The sequence below is a fragment of the Chiloscyllium plagiosum genome, chromosome 41 (assembly GCF_004010195.1).
Source record: "Chiloscyllium plagiosum isolate BGI_BamShark_2017 chromosome 41, ASM401019v2, whole genome shotgun sequence".
Taxonomy (NCBI): Eukaryota; Metazoa; Chordata; class Chondrichthyes; order Orectolobiformes; family Hemiscylliidae; genus Chiloscyllium; species Chiloscyllium plagiosum.
In genome coordinates, this window is record NC_057750.1 from 6718212 (window position 1) to 6740140 (window position 21929).

The window sequence follows — 21929 nt, forward strand, 5'->3', positions numbered from 1 at the left end:
TGTGTGTGTGTGGGTGTCTGTGTGAGTGTGTGTGAGTGTCTGTGTGAGTGTGTCTGTGTGTGTCTGTGTGTGTGTACTTGTCCTGTGAGTGTGTATTGTGAAAATACAATACTTACAGCTCAGAGAAAGACCATTTGGCCCATTGTGTCTGTGCATAGTGTGTGTGAGTGTCTGTGTGAGTGTGTCTGTGTGTGTCTGTGTGTGTGTACTTGTCCTGTGAGTGTGTATTGTGAAAATACAATACTTACAGCTCAGAGAAAGACCATTTGGCCCATTGTGTCTGTGCATGTTGTCTGGATGAACAATGCTCCCTCGTGCCAGCCCATCCCTATTATGTGGACCCCCTGCCTTTTCTGATGATTATCCAATATTTGCCTGAACAACATTCTCCGATAGTGCATTCCTGACCGGCACCACCGCGACATGAAAACGGTTCTCCTTGTGTACAGTTCTGGTCCCTACACTGTACAGGGATGTGGAGGCTTTAGAGAGGGAGCAGAAAAGCTTTACCGGGATGTTGCCTGGTTTGGAAAGTATTAGTTTCTTGTTCGGAGGGTATTTGTTTTCACTTGGAGGCTCAGGGGGATCTTGATCGAAGTTTACAAAGGTCTGAGGGTCATTGATAGCATCATAGATTGGGGCATGAAACGGGGCATAGATAGGATGGATACTTTGAGTCTTTTTCCCAGGGTAGAAACGTCAATGACTGGGGGACATGGGATTAAGGTAAATTGAGGTAAGTTTAAAGGAGATGTGAGAGGCAGGTGTTTTACACAGAGGGTGGTAAGTGCCTGGAATGAGCGGCCAGAGGAGGTAGATACAATACCAACGTTTAAGAGACACCTTGACAGACACAGGAACAGGCAGGGAACAGAGAGATACAGACCGCGTCGAGGCAAAAGGTTTTGTGTCAGCACAGGCTTGGTGGGCCGAAGGGCCTGCTCATTTCTTTGTATCTTCCTTGTTTCTTTCACCTCAAATCAAGAATCAGTTCTTGATCCTTTCGCTGGTGGGGACAGCTTCTCCCTATCAGTTCCCCCAAGAATCGATCAAATCTGCTCTCGATCTTCTCTTCTTCCATAATCAATCCCTGATTTTCCAATCTATTCTGTTAACCAATCCCTGGAATCATTCTTCCGAGTCCCGTCTCTGCTGCCTCCAATGTATTCACATCTTCCTGAAGAACAGGACACCACTCTCCAGCTGAGGATGAACTAATGTTCTATACAAATTCACCAGAACCTCTTAGATCTTGCCCTCCGTGCCCCGTTAATAAAAGCCCTAGGATTGGAGATGCTCAATTTTTAAACTGTGCTCTCAACCTGTATCCCACTTTGCAGATCCCCTCTGCTCCCCTTTGCAGAACAGTAACGCTCTGTTTTAGATAATTTCCCAAATGACCTGTTCAGAATATTACGGCACCCTTCTGGAGCAAGTGGGGATCTATATCCAGAGGTAAGGACATTACCACGGTACCATTAGAGCTCCCTTTCCTTTAAAATGCCTTTCCCTCACCCACACTTGGCTGCAGTAAATTTCATCTGGGCCTTCCCACCAATCTGCATCCTTAAAACTCTGCTCCTCACATAGTCATAGAGTCATCGAGATGTACAGCACGGAAACAGACCGTTCGGTCCAACTCGTCCATGCTGACCAGATATCCTAACTTTATCTAGTGCCATTTGCCAGCACCCGGCCCATATCCCTCCAAACCCTTCCTATTCATATACCCATCCAGATGCCTTTTAAATGTTGTAATTGTACCAGCCTCCACCACATCCTCTGGCAGCTCATTCCATACACGTACCACCCTCTGTGTGAAAAAAGTTGCCCCTTAGGTCCCTTTTATATCTTTCCCCTCTCACCCTAAACCTATGCCCTCTAGTTCGGGACTCCCCCACCCCATGTCTATTTACCCTCTCCATGCCCCTCATGATTTTATAAACCTCTATAAGGTCACCCCTCAGCCTCTGACACTCCAGGGAAAACAGCCCCAGCCTGTTCAGCCTCTCAAACCCTCCAACTCCAACAAACATCCTCATAAATCCTTTCCTTTCATGTTATCTTTAATGATTGAAATTAATCTGTTGACGGTACAAAACATAAACCTTGATAAAAAGAGACCAGAGTCGATCATGACCGAGACACAAGTTGGCACATCTGCTCCCTTGCATCTGAATTAAACAAAGGCTTGATTAATCGCCTCTTTTGAGTCATGCTTGGGTTTTGAAATTGCGCGTCAAACTCTAGACTATTAATCTATCGTAACAATCCCTGAGGAATACCACAGCCGTCCTTCCTACAGCCTGGAAGACAACAACTCACTGCGAGAAGTGAACAAACATGGGAAATCTGAAACTGCTGGAGAAACCCAGCAGGGTCTAGGAGAGAAAGCAAAACTGAACAAGGGTGGGCACAGGGCACTGGAAACATTAACTCTTACTGAGCCAATTTTAATAGTGTTTGTTTTAAAATTCACTCATGGAACATAGGCATTGATGGGCTGGTTCCAGTATTAATGACCTGTTCCCAGGTGCCCTTCAGAGGGTGGTGATGAGCTACCTTCTGAAACCACTGCTGCCCACCTACTTTTGTATGAACTGTTACAACTTTGTGTCTCACTTAGCCGACAGTTAAAAGTCAACTGTGGGCCTGGAGTCGCGTGTAGGCCAAACCGGGTAAGGACGGCAGATTTCCCTCCCTCAAGGGACATTAGTGAACCAGATGGGATTTTCCAACAAGGCTTTCACGATCTTTAGACTCTTAATTCCAGGTTTATATTGGATTCGAATTCCACCATCTGCCGTGGCAGGATTTGAACCCAGGTCCCCAGAACATTACTTGGGTCGCTGGCTTAACAGTCCAGCAATAATTGCGTTCAGCCATTGCCTGCCCCCCTCACTGTTACATGGAGACAAGGCTTGGTAGAGTCAGCCTGATGAAGCTGATTCACAATTGGCTCAGGCATCCTGTGGAAGTAACTTGTGATTGGTCAATCTTGGTAAACAGCCATTGAAGGGAGCCTGTTATTGGTTGGCTTTTGTGTTGCGCTGTCGATCCCAATGTGTGTTTTTTTTTCTCCCTCCCTGGTTATAGAACTGACCTGTGACTGGTTCAATTTGATCTCACTTCTGTTCACCGATTGGTTCGTCAAAGACATTTCCTTCTCCATTTTCGGAATCTGACCGGCCAGCTTTTGTAAGACACTGTGTTTCTCTATGATCTCGCTCTCGAGTTCGGAGACCTGTGGATGAAACGGAACACTCTTTCAGAAGTTCCAATCCCCCGAGGATTCTTTGGCCTCTCTACAAGGTTAACCCGTGCCTCCTGATTGCTGCATTGACCTATAGCCTCTTACTCTGCCTCACTGCTTAGTTTTACCTGCTCATTGTGAGTCCAGAGCAATGGACAGTGATGGTACAGGTTCCAAGTTTCTTCCCCATCCCATGGTTAACCAGGAAACTCTCCCTATCTTACAGCCCACCATTCATAGTTGTTGATAGGACTTACAACTTGATACGTGGCTTCATGTCTTCCATGGATACCAGCATGGGAACCCGAACCAGGAGACAGGGACACTACCCACTGCGCCACTTATCCAGACTGGGACCCTTAGATGAATTGGAGGGGAATTCAGTGACAACACCAGATTGAGCTCAGCTTTTCCGGCTCAGAGTAAGAAAGGCCAACTAGTTCAGAACTTGAGCCATAGGAGACTTGAATTGGGCGTGTAAAACTGGTGATTCCTTCTGAATACCCCGTATTGAGCCTTCACTATCCCAGCCTCAGAACCCTGCCTGAGCTTTGGGTCGTCATTTTAAATGAGAGACACTGGGGAGGGGGCTGAGATCATTCACAAAATAAATACCAGTAACGTGATGCTCCTCACTGGCTAGGATTCCATTATCTTGGAAAATGAATTCCGGGAGAGAACTATTGCGGATCATAGAAGTTCTATAGTGTGGAAGCAGGCCATTCGGCCCATTGAGGCCACACTGACACTCTGAAGAGCGTATCGCACAAACCCATTCCATCCCTGTCACCCTACACTTCTCATGGCCTAACCTGCACATCCCTGGGCACTTTGGGGACAATTTAGCACGCCCAATCCACCCTAACCTGCACATCCCTGTACACTATGGGATAATTTAGCACGGCCAATCCACCCTAACCTGCGCAATCCTGTACACTATGGGATAATTTAGCATGGCCAATCCACCCTAACCTGCACATAACTGAACACTATAGGCAATTTAGCATGGCCAATCCATCCTAACCTTCACATCCCTGGGCACTATGGGACAATTTAGCATGGCCAATCCATCCCAACCTGCATATCCCTAGACACTATGGGGCAATTTAGCATTACCAAGTGGGGCGGCACAATGGTTCAGTGGTTAGCACTGTTGCCTCAGCGCCAGAGATCTGAGTTCAATTCCTGCCTTGGGCAATTGTCTGTGTGGAGTTTGCACACTCTCCCCGTGTCTGCGTGGGTTTCCTCCCACAGTCCAAAGATGTGCAGGTCAGTTGAATTGGCCATGCTAAATTCCCCGTAGTGTTAAGTGCATTAGTCAGGGGTAAATGTAGGGGAATGGGTCTAGGTGGGTTGCTTTTCGGAGGGCCGGTGTGGACTTGTTGGGCTGAAGGGCCTGTTTCCACACTGTAGGGAATCTAATCTAATAAAAAAGAAATCCACCCTAGCCTGCACGCCTTTGGACTGGGGGAGGAAACCAGAGCACCTGGAGAAAGCCCACACAGACAGACAGTTGCCTGTGAGTGGAATGGAACCCGAGTCCCTGGTCTCTGGGTGCAGCAGTGCTAACTACTGCGTTACCTGTGCTGAAACCAAGGTGAAATCCCTTCAAGGATTTTAAGAATGTGAAATGCTCCAGTTGAGTTGTTTCCCACTGTGGGAGGGGGTGTGCGTAACTGGAAGCTGTCAATATAGGTTAATTCCCAAGAAAATCCCATCAGGAGTTCAGCATGAACGTCTTTGCCCAGAGAGTGGGGAGAATATGGAGCTCAGTTCCACAGGGAGGTGAAAGGTTTGGGTGTGTTGGAGGACGGATAATCAGGTGAGGGAGAGGGGGTCAGAGAGTGACGATGGACATTGAGATGAGGAGGAGGCGCGAGTGAAGCTTGAAGATCAGCACGGCCTGGTTTGGGCCGAATGGCCTCCATTTCTATCATACATTGTCCTAGCAGACCCTCTGTCTGCTTGTCAATCTATCCCCGTTTCCTGCATCCTAACGCCGCTTTCAAATTGCTCCGAGATTCAGGCATTAGGGAAAGGCAGAGTCTGGGAGAGAAGAGGATTCAGGAACAGGCAGGGGAGAGGGTAGGAAGGAGAGAGTTTTGAAAGGGGTTGAGAGCCAGAGGAAGTTATCAGTGAAACTGCTGATGGCACCGGGAGACAGAGAGCACACCGCATTTATCAATATGCAAATATCTCAAATTCTTGGTAAGAAACAGCGAGGGCAAAGAGGTTACGAGCCAATGAGAGTCTGTCAGATACACATCTCACTGACCCAGTTCCCAGCCAAGGCATGTGAACATTGCAGAACCAAACACCCCCTGACCCCATTTACCCCTCAGCTCGCCCTTTATTCATCACCCCCGCACTCACTACGCCATCCCTCAACTACCCACTCCCTCACCACACCCTCCCTCACTAAATTGGCCATAGTGCCCATGCATGTGCAGATGAGGGTGGATTGGCCGTGCTAAATTGTCCCATAGTGCCCAGGGATGTGCAGGTTAGGGTGGATTGGCCATGTTAAATTGTCCCACAGTGCTCAGGGATGTGCAAGATATGGTGGATAGGCCATGCTAAATTGTTCCGTAGTGCCCAGGCATGTGCAGGTTAGGGGGGATTGGCCGTGCTAAATTACCCCATAGTGTTCAGGGATGTGCAGGTTAAGGTGGATTGGCCGTGCTAAATTGTCCCATAGTGCCCAGGGATGTGCACGTTGGGTGGGTTTGCCATGCTAAATTGTCCCACAGTGTCCAGGGATGTGCAGGTCAGGGTGGATTGGCCATTCTAACTTGTCCCACAGTGCCCAGGGATTTGCAAGTTAGGGTGGATTGGCTGTGCTAAATTGTTCCGTAGTGCCCAGGGATGTGCAGGTTAGGGTGGATTGGTCGTGCTAAATTGTCCCATAATGCCCTGGGATGTGCAGTTTAGGGTGGATTGGCCGTGCTAAATTGTCCCATAGTGCCCTGGGATGTGCAGGTTAGTGTGGATTGGCCGTGCTAAATTGTCCCATAGTGCCCTGGGATGTGCAGGTTAGTGTGGATTGGCCATGCTAAATTGTCCCATAGTGCCCTGGGATGTGCAGGTTAGTGTGGATTGGCCATGCTAAATTGTCCCATAGTGCCCTGGGATGTGCAGGTGAGGGTGGATTGGTCGTGCTAAATTGCCCCATAGTGCCCTGGGATGTGCAAGTGGAGCTCCAGGCTTTGGGTGGGACGATCTTCGGAGGGTTGGTGTGGACTCGATGGAACAACTGGCCTCTTTCTGCACTGTAGGGATTGTCACGTCTAGGGGCAACCAGGGAGTTTGCTGTCTGGCCTAAGACATTGGGGTGACCTTGTGTGTGTATAAGCCTTACGCTTGAGGTCACATGACAACGGCAGACCGAGAAGAACATGGTACACGATTGCATTTCAATCCGGACAGCGTAGGAGTGCGTGTGAATCAAGAATGATGCTGCCCGGCCTGTTATCCTTTACCTTCTCCTCCAGGGCCTTGTTTCTTAGCAGCACCAGCAGCAAGTGCTGCTCCACCGACTGTGTTTCGTGTTCTTTGGTCCTTTGACTTGTTCCCTGTTTGTTTCACGAAAGAAGAACGCATTTTAATGTCATCACGGATGAGCAAACCTTGCTCTGTCTATGGTTTGTCCCAGGATTCGGGGCCCGGGGTCTAACATCACAGCAGCAGCTGCGGGCCACTCAGCCCGTCATGACTGCTCCTGCCGTCAACATAACTCCACTCTATTTCCCCATACTCTCCCCTCCATCGATTTCTGGCTTAATATTATTCAATGTGTCGAACACGTCGGGTTTTCAGGGGTAGAGAGGTCCAAAGATCCACAGGCCTCCAAGGTTAAGACATTTCCCCTCATCTTGGTCCAAAATGGCCAACCCTCACCCTGAGACTGCGACAACCCTCCCCACCCACTTTATTCTAGACCCTCTATCCAGGGTTAACAGCCAATGAGAATCTACCCTGTTGAGACCTCATGGAATTCTGTACATTTCAAGATCAGCCCCAATTCGGTTTAAACTCCAAGGAATATGGTCGTTTCACTCAATGTTGACTCCCACCTGAACCTTACTCTCCGTGAGTGATATACTGCTCTCTTGAATATGAGCCATTGACAATGACTACTTCAGTGAACATCATTCCTCAAATTTATTATTCTTTGGGTGATCGTTTACTCCTAACTTCCCAGTTTTCCTCTTTGGGAGAATTTATATGTCTTATCATGACCAAGGAGCAGGGAGGGAGGAGTTGGGCTTGATCAGCATCGTCAGTGCTTTCTAGGCCATCAACATCTTCAGCTAGGCCCCTTTACATTTGCAAACAGAACCAGCCCCGTTTCTTCACTTTCCGGGAAACCTCTGAAGAGTTATCGAGAGCTAGGCAGCGTGGACACAGGCCGTTGGGCCCAACGGGTCAGCGCTGGGGTTTATACCCAGCATGAGACTCCTTCCATTCCAGCCACATCGTTTCAGCATCTCTGCCTGTCCCCCTTTTCTCTCCTGTATCCATCTCCTTTCCTTTCTGCAGATATCGGCCTAAACCTCACAGTCTAAGGAGACAGGGTAGGCCTGAGATGAGGCCTTCACCCAGAGAGTGGGGGAGGGAGCCCGTGGAATTCTCTACCACAGAAAGTGGTTGAAGCCAAAACATTGGATGTTTTCCAGAAGGATTTGGATGTAGCAGTTGGGGCAAAAGGAATCAAACGATGTGGGGGAGCAATGGGAAGGGGTTATTGAGTTGGATGATCAACCCATGGTCATATCTGTGGTAGTGATCCTGAAAACCCTCTGCGTGAAGCAATTTTATCTTATTTTCAGTCTGGATTTAAGACTAACTCTCTTGCGCTTATGGCCCCTAAATTTGGACTCTTCCACAAGTGAACGCATTCTCTCCATGTTGACTCTAGTTCAATCCATTCGCAAAATGGGGGTGGTGGGGGGGAGCCCTATGGATTCTGGAATATTGGTGCTGAGATTTGGAAGGGATTAGGTGTTCTACATTTACTTAGGTAGTTCGGACGTCTTTTTAGCTGTCTATTCAACGTTCTATGAAAGATGTACACTTTTAGATGCAGAGCAAGGTTCACAAAGTCTCATTTCTCTTCTATCCATTACGCAATTGTTTACATCACCACTGACGGGATTTGTTATGTACATACTTGAGCACTAACCCTTTACGCTACCTGCACTTCCACCACCTCAGTCTGCAATCCCGCTGGTTTGACATGCTGTCTCTCGGAAACGGCACTCACCTTAAACGTACACCCGTAGCTGCTAAATTTGCAACACCCCTCAGCCTTGAGATACTCTGACATGGGACCTTTGAGCTGGAAACGAGAGAAGAAATAATTAGCTCTCTGTAACTTAACCCGACTTAAAGTCACAAAGTCATAGAGATGTACAGCACAGAAACAGACCCTTCGGTCCAACCCGTCCATGCCGACCACCTATCCCAACCCAATCTAGTCCCACTTGCCAACATTTAGCCCATATCCCTCCAAACCCTTCCTATTCATATACCCATCCAGATGTCTTTTAAATGTTGTAATTGTACCAGCCTCCACCACATCCTCTGGCAGCTCATTCCACACACGTACCACCCTCTGCAGCCCCTCTCTATAGCTCAAATCCTCCAACCCTGGCAACATCCTTGTAGATCTTTCCTGAATCCTTTCAAGTTTCACAACATCTTTCCAATAGGAAGGAGACCAGAATTGCACGCAATATTCCAACAGTGGCCTAACCAATGTCCTGTACAGACTTGGAGAGACACCAGTCTTGGCATCACTGCTGAAGAGAGAGGCATATTATTGATGTTTCTCACATTACACTCATCAGGACCAATACAAGAATGCCAAACTTTGAGCAGAGGCAACAGATTATTCTGCAGGAAAGGAAGGGTGCTGATTGGTTGGTGAGGTGCTTGCTAGAATTGACACCCATTGCTCTCAAACAAAAGGAAGAGGTTCCAGTCTTGTATCATGTTCCCATGATGTGGAGGTGCCAGTGTTGGACTGGGGTGGACAAAGTCAGAGGTCACATGACACCAGGTTATAATCCAACAGATTTATTTGAAATCACAAGCTTTCGGAGCGCCGCTCTTTCATCAGGTGAAGTCATTGTGATTTCAAATAAACCTATTGTTCTATAACCTGGTGTTGTTTGACTTTTGATCTTGTTCCCTGGAGCTTGGGGAGTCTATAGGATGGCACGGTGGCTCAGTGGTTAGCACTGCTGCCTCACAGCACCAGTAACTCGGGTTTGATTCCAGCCTCGGGCGTCTGTCTGTGTGGAGTTTGCACATTCTCCCTGTGTCTGTGTGGGTTTCCTCCCACAATCCAAAGATGTGCAGGTTAGGGTGAATTGGCCATGCTAAATTTCCTGTAGTGTTCAGGGATGTGCAGGCTAGGCGGATTGGTCATGGGAAATGCAGGGTTATGGGGATAGGGTGGGATGCTCTTTGGAGGGTCAGTATGGACCTGATGGGCCAAATGGCCTGCTCCTAGACTGTAGGGATTCTATAGATCCCCATTGCTTTCCCAATGGCAATGTCTTTCTCAATCAGCATCTTTTTCCCTGTCTTGTAAGTCGTTGGAATCGCTGGAAATTTGGCATTCTTGTGTATGTGTCCTGATAGTGTCCAAGGTCAGAAGCCTTGGCAATTTGTCCCTCTTTGCAGATATCTTCAAAACAAAATGGGGCATCCAGAACAAGGGAAGACTAGACGTACAAAAGACAGACTTGGATTTATTTTCACAACCAGACGGCATCCCAACCTATTTAACAGCTCATGGAGTCGTTTTTATGAGCAGCCAATAGATTATCTCACACGTGGAAGAGTTTGCTGAGAGTAAATTGGTTGCTTTTTCTCCCCTTTACGTTACAACCGTGACACCATTTCAAAGCCATTCTTAGGTCTGTCAGACAGAAAGACGTTTGGAAACGCACGGTGGGAAACACAGCAGCCAATCTGGACACGGCAAGCTCCCATACAAACTGCAACGTGAGAATGACTCAGCTAATCTGTTTTTGCAAAGTCGATTGAGCGACATGTATCAGGACCCGATTCTTCTGTTCCTCGTGTTATCCCTGCAGTGTGGAAGCAGTTTACACCGACCCTGTGAAGACCCTCTCCCCCCATCTCTGTCACCCTGCGTTCCCCACGGCCAATCCACCCAAACGTACACATCCCTGGGCACTGTGGGAAATTTAGCATGGCCAATCCACCTAACCTGTGCATCCCCTGACACTACGGGCAATTTCCCATGGCCAATCCACCTAACCTGCACCTCTTTGGACTGTGGGAGGGAACTGGAACACCCGGAGGGAACTCACACACAGAACAGTGGCCTGAGGGTAGAATCGAACCCAGGCCCCTAGCACCATGAAGCAGCAGTGCTAACCACTGAGGCACCTTGCCATGGATTCTCGTATCTCTTACGTTTCACCTTAGAGAAGGACGGACAGTTTAATGATGCATCTGAGTGCCCCCCCATAGGCACTGCGCTGAAATGGCAGCTTTAGTTGTACTCAAGACTGGGAGTGACACTCAGACTCAGAACGAGATCCAAGAGCACGGTAAATCTTGGGCCTCGGCTGCCTATCTGACAGGAACTAAACCTCAGGACTCAGGCCTGATGTTAGGACTCACAAAAAAAAAAGGGGGTCATTGACAATGTGGAAAACCTTCCAGAGAAATAAATGTGAGGTTGACGGGAAATTTCAACGCAATGTCCTGGTGGCTCTTTCAGGGTGAGGTCATTCAAAGAAGCTAACGCTGTCGGGGGCAAAAACCAGGCAAGATTTTAGCCAAAGGGCAGAACAGGGAACAGAGGGGCTGAACAGCCTCCTCCTGTTGCTCACGGCAAGGCGAAAGACAGAAGCACAAAGAGAGCGCGGCCTAGTCTCAGAGGATTCTGAAGGATGTTCTTTCATTCAACTCGAAGGGGAATTCCCGACAGAATGTCAACACTGTAACGTCTATTACACAGGAGGTTGAAATTGAAACTGAGAAATGAGAAAAGAGCTGTAAGAGTTTCCACAGATGTGCAGTTTTAAATTCCGCTGGGCCTTCAGCTTTGAATCAAAACCTGTGCTGAAAGAAAATGGCTTCCATTAATGGCCCTGCTACCGGGGCCCAGAAAGAGGCCGAAGTTTGTGTCTCCAAATGTCTTTCTGCCTGACACCACAGCGCCTGACAAGCAAGAAATAATTCTGAACTGCTGTCACGGTTGTAATGTAAAGAGACAGAGAAAGAAAAACAGCCAACTTGCACATTTGGAGAGACAAACTTTGGCCTCTTTCTGGTCTCTGGTAGCAGGGTCAATATTTTCTTTCAGCACAGGTTTTGATTCAAAGCCAAAAACCGAGCGGAATTAAAACTGCACATGTGGATTTATCTCAGTAATCTAGTCATAGTGTCATAGAGATATACATCACAGAAACAGACCCTTCGGTCCAACTCATCCATGCCAACCAGATATCCTAAGCTAATCTAGTTCCATTTGGCCCATATCCCTCTAATCCCTTCCTATTCATATACCCACTCAGATGCCTTTTAAACACTGTCATTGTACCAGCCTCCACCACTTCCTCTGGCAGCTCATTCCATACACGTACCACCCTCTGTGTGAACAAGTTGCACCTTAGGTCCCTTTTAAATCTTTCCCCTCTCACCCTGAACCTATTCCCTCTAGTTCTGGATTCCCACACCCCAGGGAAAATACCTTGTCTATTTACCCTATCCATGTCCCTCATGATTTTATAAACCTCTATAAGGTCACCCCTCAGCCTCCAATGCTCCAGGGAAAACAGCCCCAGCCTGTTCAGCCTCTCCCTGTAGCTCAAACCCTCCAACCCCAGCAACATCCTTGTAAATCTTACCTGAACTCTTTCAAGTTTCACAACATCCTTCCTTTGCAGGGAGACCAGAACTGTCCACAATATTCCAACAGTGGCCTAACCAATGTCCTNNNNGCCTTCTTCACTATCCTATCCACCTGCGACTCCACTTTCAAGGAGCTATGAACCTGCACCCCAAGGTCTCTTTGTTCAGCAACACTCCCCAGGACCTTACCATTAAGTGTATACGTCCTGCTCTGATTTGCTTTCCCAAAATGCGGCACCTCACAGTTATCGAAATTAAACTCCATCTGCCACTCTGGCCACCTTGTCAAGTGTACCTTTTTTAAAAGTCACTCATAGGAAGTGGCTGTCGCTGTCCGGCCCAGGATTTATCACCCCGTCCCTAATTGCCTCCTTGAGAAGGTGGGGGTGACCCACCATCTTGAACCGCTGCAGTCAGTGTGCTGTGGGTTGACCCACAATGCCCTGAGGGAGAGAATTTCAGGATTTTGACAGGAAGGGTGAATCATTGACAGGATACCAAATTGGCTGGTGTGTGTGAATGGGGAGCTCACGGGGTCACTCAGCACAAAACAGACCCTTCTACCCATCAAGTCTGTGCCAGCCCGTCCACAGGAGTCCCACTAGGCCCGCAGCCTTGAAAGTTATGACATTTCAAATGTTGCTTTTTCTGTAAGAATGCACTCCCTTTTATTTTGCCCCTCCTATACAAGTGCTTCTTTTCCCACATGCCTCCCTCCCGGGGTGTTGGGGTGGGGGGGAGGTGTGGCAGAGAAGGTGTTATTTTTTTCCCAGTTTTTTTTTGAAGAGAGGCTTTAAGACAGCTGTCTACTTGTAAAGTCAGAAGGTGAAGCCTTGGGGTTTGTTTTAAAGTTGGAATAATAGAAGCAGACTGGCTGGGCGTGGTCGAGCTCCCACAGGAACGGGGCCATTAGTTTTAGCTTTTGCTAGTGATCTTGAACATAGAACATAGAACATTGCTGGGACAGTGTCACACGCCCCCAGGACTAGGCCGGGAGTCTCCGGCTCCGTATCCTGTGCTCAACCTGCAAGCATGGAACTCCAGCCCGCAACGTTCTGATACCCGGGGGGGTGGGGGTGTATGATGGTGGTGGTGGGGAGAGTGGAAATGATGCCAGTTACATGACAACTGACAACTTGCCCGGGTGCTCCGATACCTGGTACAGGGCTCACAGTCGCAAAAACAGAACAGAGGGGGAGGATGTTAACTCTAGCAATCCATCTGTTCGTAGAGGAACAGCACAGAAAAAGGCCGTTCGGCCCATTCAGTCTGTGCCGGTGAAAAGCGACCACCACCTGTGGCGGCATGGTAGCACAGTGGTTAGCACTGCTGCCTCACAGCACCAGGGACCCAGGTTCAATCCCACCCTCGGGCGACTGTCTGTGTGGAGTTTGCACATTCTCTCTGTGTCTGCGTGGGGTTGCTCCAGTTTCCTCTCACCGTCCAAAGGTGTGCTAATTGGGGTGGATTGGCCATGCTAAATTGCCCGTAGTGAGCAGGTTAGGTGTGTTAGCCATGGGAAATATAGGGTAGGGGAGCTGGGATGCTCTTCAGAGGGTTGCAATTATGTCCCCCACTCTCTTCCAAGGGAAATAACCCCAAACTCTTGTCATGACTAAAACTCTCCAGCCCAGATGACCCCCTGCTAAATCTCTCTCTGCACCCTCGCCAGTGCTGTCACATCCCTCCTATAACTGCACACAATACTCTCGCTGTGGGAGAACCAATGTTTTATACAGGGCAAAGTGTGGACTGCAGATGCTGGAGATTAGAGTCAAGATTAGAGTAGTGCTGGAAAAGCACAGCAGGTCAGGCAGCATCCGAAGAGCAGGAAAATCGATGTTTCGGGCAAAAGCCCTTCATCAGGAATTCCTGTTGAAGGGCTCCTGCCTGTAATGTTGATTTTCCTGCTCCTTGGATGCTGCCTGACCTGCTGTGCTTTTCCAGCACCACTCTAACCTTGACTCAATGTTTTATACAGTTCTAGCATCATCTCCCTAATCTGCACCTCTGCTAATGAAGACAAGTATCACATCTGCCTACTTAACCATTTGATCTACCTGCCCTGCTGTTGAGGAATTTAAACATTTCAGTGATTTACTCCTCTCCCCTCAGCCTTCTCAGAGACAAACATCTATGTCTCACCAACACAGCAAGTGCCATTTACTGCAACAAAGCCATGGCTTGAAGAGGTTATTTTGTCCCAGTTTTTTTTTTGAAGAGAGGCTTTAAGACGGCTGTCTACTTAGAAAGTCAGCAGGTAAAGCCTTAGGGTTTGTTTTAAAGTTGAAACAATAGAAGCAGGCTGGCCGGGCGTGGTCAAGCTCCCACAGAAACAGGACCATTAGTTTTAGCTTTCACCAGGGATCTTCAAGAGGTGGAAACTATTTTTGTCCCTCTCCTGGTTACAGCTAAAAGCAGGGCATTCTCCTCCTGGGCTGCTGGAGTCGCATGTGAGACAATCTGTGTCTGAAGTTGCCTTTTTTTTTTAGATTCCCTCTGAAGAGTAACCCACTCAGACCCATTTCCCTCTGACTAATGCACCTAACACTACGGGCAATTTAGCACGGCCAATCCACCCTGACCTGCACATCTTTGGACTGTGGGAGGAAACCGGAGCACCCGGAGGAAACCCACACAGACACAGAGAGAATGTGCAAACTCCACACAGTCAGTCGCCCGAGGGTGGAATCAAACCTGGGACCCTGGTGCTGTGAGGTTGCAGTGGTAACCACTGAGCCACCGTGCCAAGGGATGTTACAGTATTGGAACAGTTAGTTAGTATAAGCTACCACATCTATTGTATAAAATCCCTACAGTGTGGAAACAGGCCCTTTGGCCCAACACGTCCAAACCCACAGTCCGAAGAGTAACCCACCCAAACCCGTTCCCCATTACTCTGAATAATGCACCTAATCTACACGTCCCTGAACACTATAGGGCAATTTAGCACAACCAATCCAACCTAACCTGAACATCTTTGGACTGTGGGAGGAAACCGGAGCACCCGGAGGAAACCCACGCAGACACAGGGAGAATGTGCAAACTCCACACAGACAGTCGCCCGACGCTGGAATCGAACCCACGCCCCTGCTGTGGGAGGCAGCAGTGCTAACCACTGAGCCACTGTGCCGCCCCATCATTCTGTTAAGTTTTCCAATAGAATTAGGTTATTTCAATTCCTTCTTTCTTGGTTGTATGTTAATTATAGTGGATGAATAAAGTGCATTTTGCTTTAAAGTTCGACCAATCGAATTGGATATGGAATGCAACACTTGCCTTTAAGGTAAGAAAAGGGTAGGGTCGAGACTACATTCCGAATGGTGCTGAGGGGGTGGGTGAGTATTTAGGAGGAGTTCCTGATGAAGGGCTTTTGCCCGAAACATCGGTTTCGCTGCTCCTCGGGTGCTGCCTGAACTGCTGTGCTCTTCCAGCACCACTGATCCAGAATCTGGTTTCCAGCGTCTGTAGTCATTATTTTTACCTTTAGAAGGAGTTGCCCACCTATGGGTGAATCTTCAGCAGTGAACACCCCACTGAATGGACAACCATGTGGTCCCACCCAAGTTCAACGTTTCATCGCGCAGAGCCCTCAGTGCAGCGGAACATAGCACAGTGCTTTCGAAAATCACAGGGGTTAGCAGTAACTGGTCTGTTTGAATAGCTAGGCCTCAGCAATACATGGACAGAGATAGTGAGGAGGATGGGTTTAGGGAGGCTGTGCCAGAGACCTATCAAAGGAAGACTTGATCCTCCATCCTCAGCCAAGGCTGTTCCTCAGGGGGAAGGGGTGACTTGCTCTGATGGAGTTTGAGGTGGCGATCAATCCCCAAGACTCAATTTCCAACCTCCGTCACCTAGGGGGAGGGGCGCGAATGGATGGGGTTGTTTCGGAGGTTGGTGTGTCAGATAACTCACCCTCGCCTCGGCATCTTCCTGGCACTGACTCTTGAGGCACAGGATCCCGAATTAACCTCCAGTTTGGGTCACTTTTCAAATTCATTCACTGAACGAGGGCGTCCCTGGCTAGGCCCAGCATTTATTACCCATCCCTAATTGCCCCAGAGGGCAGTTAAGAGTCAACCCCATCGCTGTAGGTCTGGAGCCATGTGTAGGCCCAGGCCAGGCAAGGATGGTAAGGTCCTTTAGGGAAGGAATCTGCCACCCTTACCTGGTCAGGCCAACATGTGACTCCAGAACCACAGTGATGGGGTTGACTCTTAACTGCCCTCTGGGACAATTAGGGATGAGCAATAAATGTTGGCCTAGCCAGGGACACCCTCATTTCGTGAGTGAATTTTCTTAAAAAACAATTACCTTTTGCTTTCTGTAGCTTTGCATTTCTGTCTGAAAACCCCCCGAGGTAGCTCTGTAAACTGAGAGGGCTCTCTTACCTCAGTCCTGTGACCACGCGCCCCACAGGGTTTTGGAGAAGCGACCAGAGAAGATAGGCACTCACTCTCTTCATGTGCCTAAAGGGGTAAAATTGAATGCCATCAGCTCATAAAAAGGTTCAACGCTTTGTTAAACAAAACTCCAGTTAGGTCGACAATCTACAGAGAGACTAGGCAAAAGTGAGGACTGCAGATGCTGGAGAATTGAGTCAAGATTAGAGTGATGCTGGAAAAGCACAGCATGAAGGCTTCCTGCCCGAAACGTCGATTCTCCTGCTCCTCGGATGCTGCCTGACCTGCTGTGCTTTTCCAGCACCACACTAATCTTGAACGTACAGGGTGACCCATCCGTAATATATCTTGTCCTGTCCCACTCCTCCCATTGTGGAGTCATGGTGATGAAATGGCCCACCAATGGAAATATGGGTGGCACGGTGGCTCAGTGGTTAGCACTGCTGCCTCCCAGAGCCAGGGACCCAGGTTCGATTCCAGCCTCGGGCGACTGTCTGTGTGGAGTTTGCACATTCTCCCCGTGTCTGCGTGGGTTTCTTGCGGGTGCTCCAGCTTCCTCCCACAATCCAAAGGTGCATTGGCCATGCTATAGTGTCCAGAGACGTGTAGATTGAGTGCATTAGTTAGGGGTAAATGTAGAGTAATAGGGTAGGGGAATGGATCTGGGTGGAATACTCTTCGGAGGGTAGGTGTGGACTTGTTGGGCCAAAGGGCCTGTTTTCACACTGTAGGGATCCTATGATAAAAGGTAGGCCATTCAGCTTCTTCAAGCCTGCTCCATCATTCAGCAGAATCCACTCCCTCACCCTGCCATATCATTTGATCCCTTCAGTAGAAGGCCCGTGGTGGGGGAGAGGGAATTTTGAAGGTGATGCCAATCAAACAGGCTGCTTTGTCCTGGATATGGAGGTAAGGGGTTGGTAGAGCAGTGGGATTAGAATATTGAGCTCTATGATTAGCCATTGAGTGGCGGAGCAGGCTGGAGGGGCTGAATTGCCTACTCCTGCTTCTATCCTTTATGTTTATGTTTCCATGACTCTGGTGTACCGTCTCAAATGGCCCAAGCGAGCCCCTCAGTTGTATTGAACTCGCAAAGCTCTGTACCTTTAGTTCGGCTACTGTCATCTCCTTCTGACAGTGTCTACACTGCACTGCTTTATGTTTGCACTTGAACATTAGGTGATCACTCAGCTCTTGTCGTTGCACCATCTCAGGACAACGTGAGCACTGGATTGTCTGAAAGGGACAGCTGTTCAAATGAGCCTGGGAGGGAAGAGAGCCAAAGAGAAAAAGACGTGTTAACTGACTGGGGTAGGCTTTTCAGTCCCTGGAGACTGTTAACGCCATTCAATGACAGCTGTGGCCTAACTTCAACAGACTGCCTTATCCTTTTTGCTAAGCAAAAATAAAATGATTTCACATTTAAAATTAACAACTGATCCAGCATCCATGGCTGTTTGGTCATAGAGTCATAGAGATGTACAGCACGGAAACAGACCTCGGCCCAACCCATCCATGCCGACCAGATATCCCGATTCCCCCACCCCAGGGAAAAGACTTTGTCTATTCACCTTATCCATGCCCCTCATGATTTTATAAGACTCTGTAAGGTCACCCCTCAGCTTCAAACCCTCCAGGGAAAGCATTCCTTGTGGAAGAGAGTTCCAAACCTCTCCCACCCTTTGTGTGTAGAAAAGGTTCCTAACATTTCTCCTGAACAATCTGGCCCTAATTCTCGGACTCTGCCCCAAGTTCTAGAATCCCCAGCCAGCGGAAATAGTTTATCTTTATCTTTCCTATCTTTTCCTGTTGATAATCTTGAAGACTTCAAGCAAATCGCCTCTTAACCTGCTCAACTCAAGAGAAAACAGACCTCATTTGCATAATCTCTCCTCACAGCCCTGAAGGAGACAGTGAGGTCTGCAGATGCTGGAGGTCAGAGTCGAGAGTGTGGTGCTGGAAAAGCACAGCAGGTCAAGCAGCATCCGAGGAGCAGGAGAGTCGACGTTTCGGGCATAAACACTTCATCAGGATTCTTATGCCCGAAACGTCGATTCTCCTGCTCCTCGGATGCTGCCTGACCTGCTGTGCTTTTCCAGCAACACACTCTCGACTCATAACCCTGAAGCCCAGGTAGCATTTTTACACTCCCTCCAAGGCCACCATTTCCTTTGTAGAGGGCAGTGCCCAGATTTGCTCACATTACTCCACATGACGTCTAACCAGGGTTTTGTCCAGTTAATGTGTATCTTGCCTGTCTAAACCAAACTCAAACCCAGTCAAACTAAGCCCTGACTCAAATCCACACAAATCTTACACAAGCCCCATCGGTTGTGGCATACATTATAAGGGAGGTTATCTTGGTGCTATATAGAACTATGGTGAGGCCATATCTACAGTACTGTACGCAGTTCTGGTTACCACACAATGTGAAAGGTGAGATTGGTCTAGAGAGGGTTCAGAGTAGGGTGTTGAGTTGACGGCCTAGCGGTACTTTTAACCCAGAGACTATTAGACCAAAGACCCACATACCATCCTGGGGACTTGGGCTCAAATCCTGCCACAGCAGATGGTGGAATTTGAGTTAAATTTTAAAAAAAATTCTGGAATCCAGGGTCTAATGATTGTTGAGAAAACTTATCTGGTTCAATCGAGAAGGAAACTGCCATCCTTACCTGGTCTGGCCTACATGTGACTCCAGACCCACAGTGTTATGGTTGACTCTTACCAGCCCTCTGGGTAACGAGGGATGGTCAAGCCACACTCTCATCCATGAAAGAATGAAAACAACAACTTAATTTCGAGTCCAGTGACCCTTCTTCGGAAGAGTTCTGGACTTCAAACGTTGACTCTGTTTCTCTCCACACAGATGCTGCCAGACCTGCCTGAGTTTCTCCAGCAACTGTCGCAGTTCTCCTGCTCTTTGTTTTATTCACCAGGATGTCGCCTGGGATGGAGCGATGAAGAGAGGTAGGATGAGCCTGGGATGTTTCCTACAGAGTAAAGTGGGGACGTGATAGGAGTGTGTAAGATTATGAGGGACGTGGACTGGATGGATAGGAAGCAGCTGATCCCCTCAGTTGAAGGGTCAATAACAAGGGGTGGGGCATCATTTTAGAGTGAAAAGCAGGAGGTTTAGAGAGGATTTGAGGAAAATTGTTTTCACTTGGAGGGTGGGGGATGGGATCTGGAATGTACTTCCTGAGAGGTGGACTGAAGTAGGAAATCTCACAACCTTCACAAATGCACATGAATGAGCACCTGAAATGTCTTATCATTCTAGGCTTTGGGCCTAGTGAGGGAGAGTGGGACTAATGCAGATAGGTCAGTGCAGACTCAGTGGGCTGAAGGGCCTCTTCTGGGCTGTCTGACCCTGTGATCCATTAATGTCACTTAAACTATTCACTGGACAAAGAAGGACATGTCAACCACTAATGAGCGACCCACCCAGAGATTGAAACCTCTCCTCATTGACTTAATTGGTAAATGTACTCCTTCAATAACCCCACAAGGGGTAGCGTCCAGTGTCTATCCTGAGTCAGAATAAGTTTCAATAAGATCACACTTCCACACAAAACAGAATTCAAGAATCTGACCCAAACCCAACCCAATCTCAATTAAACCAAACTCAACCCAAGAAGCTCACTCAAATCCAACTCAATCTTACTTAAACCAAACACAATCCAAGAATCTGACCCAAACCCAACCCAATCTCAATTAAATCAAACACAACCCTAGAAACTCACTTAAACTCAACCTAATCTCAATTAAACCAAACTCAACACAAGACACTCACTCAAACCCAACCCGATCTCAATTGAGCCAAACACAACACAAGAAACTCACCCAAACTCAAGGCAATCTCGTCAGAAACTAAACAGTAATCATATAACCACTCTGTCAGCATGACTTCATTTGTAAACTTTCAGGATGATATCAACTCATGAGGATAAAAGCAAAGTACTGAGAGAAATCTGAAATAAAAACAGGAAGTACTGGAGAAACTCAGCAGGTCTGGTAGCATCTGTGGAGAGAGAGAGAAAGCCTCTAGGACTCAGTACAGAAGAACCTCGATTATCTGAGCGAGACCAGTGGGGAGTATTTTGTTCGGATAACTGATTGTTCAGATAACCGATTGTTTGGATAACAGACGATGTTTTTACAGGACCTTGAGATCCTGTTCGGATAATCTGAAACTCAGACAACTGACGTTCGGATAACTGAGGTTGTTCTGTATTGAGTTCCACAACGTCAGAGTATGACCTTTGACCTCCCTTTTTCGCCCATACCACTCCCCCCAACCCCCCCCCCCCCCCCCCCACCCCTTGCCCCCAACGACCCCCACGCTCTGGCTGTGTCTTGTTTGTGTTGTGTTGGGCGGACCCAGTCTCTTCCTTTCACTGATAACATTTACACCTTTCTTACATCTCTATCACACCCTTACCACTGTTACATCCGCCTTTATCATTAATCCTGGGCACCTTCACAACTGGTTCCCCTCTCCCTTTCCATTGACAGCATAAAAACCATCTTTTTCAGGCCCCTTTCGGTTCCAAAGAAGAGTCATACCGCACTGAAACGTTGATTCTGTTTCTCGACCACCAGATCTGCTGAGACTCCTCAACACTTTCTGGTTTGATTATAGCTCATAGAAACCCTTTTATGATTTGATGCGACCTATTGTTAACTTAACCTTGAGTGAGTCTGACATAATGCAGTAAAATCTGCTGACACATCTTTCCAAAGCTAATTTCTCAGCAAAGCTATAGCACCTAAGGGTGGGTGTGAAATACAGAGTCCAGCACACTCTGCAGAGTGTCTGTATCAGAAATGCCTGAGACATGGGAGTGTGTCAGTTGGGGTTTGTGAGACACTTAACAGTATTATGAATTGTACTCGTGATTTGGCGATGCCGGTGTTGGACTGGGGTGGACAAAGTTAAAAATCACACAACACCAGGTTATAGTCCAACAGGTTTAATTGGAAGCACTAGCTTTCGGAGCGACGCTCCTTCATCAGGTGGTTGTATTGGTGAGTAAAGAGCGTTTGTGTGTGTTTGAGAGAGAGAGAGAAAGACAGAGATAGGGACAGCATGTGTATGTTTGAAATTGAAGGGGCTTTGAGAGAAAATCTGTGAGAGGAAGTGGTCAAAATAATTACATTGGGTCAGAAAAGTGAGAGACGTTCGGAGAGCGGTGTAAGATGTTGCTAAATAAAGCTGATGTGCTCCTCATGATCCCTCTACCCAGGACCCCAGAGGATATTGACACACTCCCCTGCGCATCCCCTGTAAATACTGAAACACTCCCCCCCCCTCCCCCACGGGGACCCCCTGTAAATACTGACACACACGCACCCCCCTCCCACCCCCC

The 21929-nt window shown here is 48.1% G+C and overlaps 1 protein-coding gene across 1 annotated transcript in view; it reads right to left on the reverse strand.

Annotated features, from left to right (window-relative positions):
• LOC122542695 (TNF receptor-associated factor 3-like) overlaps positions 1-21929 on the reverse strand; it is a 61274-nt gene that overhangs the window by 9570 nt on the left and 29775 nt on the right. The window contains exons 5-9 of the mRNA XM_043680674.1: positions 17662-17820; positions 16546-16623; positions 8517-8591; positions 6733-6825; positions 3104-3244 (exon numbers count right to left, since the gene is read on the reverse strand). Coding sequence (XP_043536609.1) covers positions 3104-3244; positions 6733-6825; positions 8517-8591; positions 16546-16623; positions 17662-17820 — 546 coding nt within the window. The remainder of the gene's footprint in view (positions 1-3103; positions 3245-6732; positions 6826-8516; positions 8592-16545; positions 16624-17661; positions 17821-21929) is intronic.